Source organism: Alternaria hordeiaustralica (assembly GCF_023758085.1).
Source record: "Alternaria hordeiaustralica strain BMP 2776 chromosome Unknown scaffold_1, whole genome shotgun sequence".
NCBI classification, from domain to species: domain Eukaryota; kingdom Fungi; phylum Ascomycota; class Dothideomycetes; order Pleosporales; family Pleosporaceae; genus Alternaria; species Alternaria hordeiaustralica.
Genome location: NW_026056773.1, coordinates 3,062,399 through 3,066,321, shown reverse-complemented (window position 1 = coordinate 3,066,321; position 3,923 = coordinate 3,062,399). Strand labels below are relative to the sequence as shown.

The 3,923-nt window shown below is 55.0% G+C and overlaps 1 protein-coding gene across 1 annotated transcript; it reads right to left on the bottom strand.

Moving 5' to 3' along the window:
- Window positions 1-1,470: 1,470 nt before the first annotated feature.
- On the bottom strand, window positions 1,471-2,906 carry J4E84_000967 (uncharacterized protein; the record flags this gene model as incomplete). Its single annotated transcript, XM_049383602.1, has 2 exons — window positions 1,471-2,779; window positions 2,830-2,906. The coding sequence occupies 2 exons, from the start codon at window positions 2,904-2,906 to the stop codon at window positions 1,471-1,473; spliced, it is 1,386 nt and encodes a 461-aa protein (XP_049249120.1).
- Between the last annotated feature and the right edge of the window lie 1,017 nt (window positions 2,907-3,923).

The window sequence follows — 3,923 nt, the reverse complement described above, 5'->3', positions numbered from 1 at the left end:
GCTCGACCGACCTCGTATTCCCAGGCATCCAATAGGTAATACAAAGGTTTGCAGTGCCACACCGCCTTAGTAATTCCTTATGATGTCGTTTGCCAATCATAAGGTTGCGTGCACTTTTGGAGGGATGCATGACCTCCGGGGCTATGTGCGGTCGGCAACATGTCTGAACAATCGGTCTTTAGCCATCTTCATCTGGCTCGATGCATGAGCCATATGCGAATCCTACTGTCTCTCCAAAATGTCGGACGCGATCGGACTGCGATACCGGCCTCGATTCTGGGCACAGTCCCTGACGTTTTCGGGTCCAGCCAGCCGCATGTACCAGGGTACAATACAAGAGCCTGCTCGGGGAACGCGACAAATGGACCATGGATGACTCGACATCAGGGATCGGACTATGTTATTCGTATGGCCGGCAGATGAAGGGTTCCATCACTAGCTAGATGCACAGATGCAGGAACCAGACTCACGCTCAGGGTGCTGCGTTTCACAAGCAACCGCAGTAGGACGACGCGACTGATGCAGAAAGCCGTTAGAACGTCCCGACGGCACAGGGATCTCGATGCAGAGGAAACAGGAACCGAACATAGACAGCGGTGCAGACCAGCTAGGCTGGGTATGCCGTGGAAGCGGTATGGATCTGTTGGAAGATCGGAGGACGGCAGTGTCCATTGGTACTGTTCACGACGCTAGCGCGGCTGCAGTAGCATCACGTGAGCCAGCCCAGCAGGGCCACCTCCATCATCCACGGATGAGTTTGATAAGTCTAGACGCACCCATGTGAACTCATCGCTCACAAGAAGGTGATTTGTTACGTAGCAGAAGAGGTGCGCGCAACGGCACTCCGGAACTAGTGCATGCTACGCTCCCTACGACGGGCCCAGCCGCTTACTACCGAGTAGGAAGTACAAGTTGGAAGGCCTAACCCTCCCTGGTTGTGTATCATCCCCAGTTCGGGGTACTGAACCCTGAAGACCTGATCAAGCAACGGTCCGCGAGCCAGGACACCATTGGGCTCTCGTAATAGCAGTTTGGGCCGCGAGTGGCAGCATAGATGTTGTGATAAGCATCACTTGCACATGAGGTTACCGGAGATCGGAAGGACTATTGCATACGGAAAATGACCGTTACAATTATATATTATACAGGAACACTTCAAATCGAAGGATTACTGGGAGAGGAGATCGCTATATGGGCAATAACACCCTCAAGCGCCTGAAGAAGGATGGTTGTTGCATCCTATGTGTGGGTCTTCTCTTCACCGACAGGAAGACTCCTTGCAACGCCTTCAGTCGTAACCTCGTAAACGACACTGTACAAAAGGTATCATGTGCGTGTGAAACCAGAACCGTTACCCAAAGACGTAGCAAAGTATCGAAGAGCTTAGACGGACAGGATCCTAGAAGGATCGTACAAAGGACCTTGGTCCACAAAGACAAAAAAACAAGATAAAAATGGCGAAAATGATACCTAATCCCAGTTGACGAGGCTGTTACCATTGTCGTGGTCATTGGCGGATTGGTCGTCAAACGACTGTTGGAAATCGCCGCCAGGGAAATCGAAAAAGGCACTGTATTCACCAGTACCAGGCGTCAAAAACGAATCGTTGGAATAAAAGCCATCAGAAATAGCACTGGGTACCGACGGCGACGTGGTACCAGAAACAGGCTCAGTCTTCAAGTTTAGACCAGATGACAATGTTTGAGCCGAGCCACTAGCATGCTCAGACATGCTACTGGCGTTAGCTGTCCGACCAACCTTGTTGGGGTTGTAGGTGTAGGTCGGAGCAAAAGGCTGAGGAAGGTTATCGCTGCCTGCCATGAAGACTGCAGTGCGTGGGTCGTTCTGATCCAGGACAGATCCAAGGAACTGCTGAGACTCGGGTGGCATAGACAGAGTCAAAGGATTGGTGTTGAGCGCCTGCGAGCTGTATGGGTAATTCGTAGGGCTGTAAGAATAGGAGGAAGGCGAATTAGGATCACTCTGCACAGGTGCGGCCTCATGCACGGAAGCTGCGTTGGGCGAAGCGCTCTGTGGCGAAGATGACTGACGGTGCTGGAGCGAATGGGTAGTAGGCGAACGCGATAACGAAGGACGCGTTTGTCGCTCTACTGTCTGGTTTTGCTGTTGAAAAGCTTGCGGCGGTAAAGACAGTCTTCGGTTGAGCTCAGTCTGTGGCGTCGTGAGACCTGCACTCGCCGGCTGAGCTGATGGGTCAAAGTGCGATGCGCCCTGGGGCAGTTGAATAGAAAGAGCGCGCTGGTGAGAGTGAGTGCGTTGAGGAATCTGGTAAGGTGACTGTCTGTATCCCTGTTGCGGCTGAGCGGTGGTCGGGCTGAAGGATTGCGCTTGCTGGAAACCCTGTGGAGACGCGGGGGCGAACTGCTGAGGCGGGAGCATTGACGGGTTCAGCCAGTTGTTCGGCTGTGCAAATTGAGCGCCATTGGCCGGATACTGCGGACCATACTGCTGGAACGCCGCGCCTTGGTTCTGGTACTGGGACATGAACATGTTCCTGACGCCATGCTGGGTCGCAATGTAGTCATGGAGCTTCTTGTTGAACATGACCGAAGTGGTTTGAAGATGAGCGTTGAGGCGCTGGTACTGGGTAGGCAGATCATCATCCTCCTCTTCGTACATCTCCTCATTGATAACATCCTGCTCGGTCACGCGAAGAGCACGGCCCGTGCGCTTCTTGTGAATCTCAGAAGCTCTACGAGCAGATTCAATGCGAGCCTCCAGGCTGCGGTCACTGCGGCGCGAGGCAGCAATGTAGGCACTGTTGGGCATCAGAATTGGTTGCGTGCGGAGTAAGAAGAGACGACTAACCGCTCCTGGTTCTCTTCATGAGTGCGCTCGGTCTTGACCGGTCTGGCCGAGGTGAAGGTTCGACGTTCGGCAGGCATGGCGAGGTCCAAGCAACAGATGGGAGTCAACGTGCGGTGTGGCGAAGTGTGTGTGTGGGCGAGGGTGGGGTAGCTGACAGATAGCGATGTCAGCACAACAACGGAAGGCTGATTGGTACAGTTCGAGGGGTACGTCTAGCAACGACTTCGACTGTGAAGAATAGTGGAAGAAGGAGAAAGTGCGAGGAGCAGGCGGGCAAAGTATGTAAACGGAGAGGGGAAAAGTGGCGACTGTCCACGCGGGTGCGGATGTGCTGGGCGGAGCAGGCCTAAAGATGGGCCGAAAAACAACGGAGCTAGAAAGACGCTCACGTACCGCGACGACAGGGTTCGGACAGCACCCAGCTAGATTCAGATACGCGACAAGTGACGTGAGGCACAGAAGCAACGGCCAAAGTTGGCCGCGTGTCCCAAAGCGGCAGAAGATGGGAGTGCAAGTGGGAACTGGCGCTGGGGGTGGCAGCGATCGAGGGCTGAGGGGCGTGTGAGTGGCTGCAATGCGCACAAATCTCTGTTGCGGGCCGGGGGAGGGCAGGCCAGGATGCTCAAGTGGCGGAGCCTAGCGGACGAAGACTGGGTATTTCGATGCTGGTAAACCGTTTGTGCATCGACGCTTGCACACGAGATCGATCGTCGCGACGTGGCTTGGGGGGTGAAGCAGCAGGCAGCGGATTGGGAGCAGGACGGGTGCGTTACGTCGAGGGCTTGCCTAGCATATGTTATAGCCACAAGGGAAGAAGCAATTGCGGGCTTCTGGAATTTGACCACACAATTAATCACAGGCAGCGGCAGGGTAGCACGCCAGAAGCCAGCAGTTCCCAGCAGTCCCCGCAGCGCCTGCGAGCGACATGCAGCCAATGGCACCACTGGGCCGCAGCGGCAGCATGTCCGGCGTGCTCTGACGGCCAGTCGGCGACGTGTGTGGAGTAGGGGAGAAGGTTCGGCTTAGCTCTGTGCCAGGCTCAATAGCTGCATATTACCCTCGGCACCCGCAAGCCTGCCCAGCATCAGGACAAC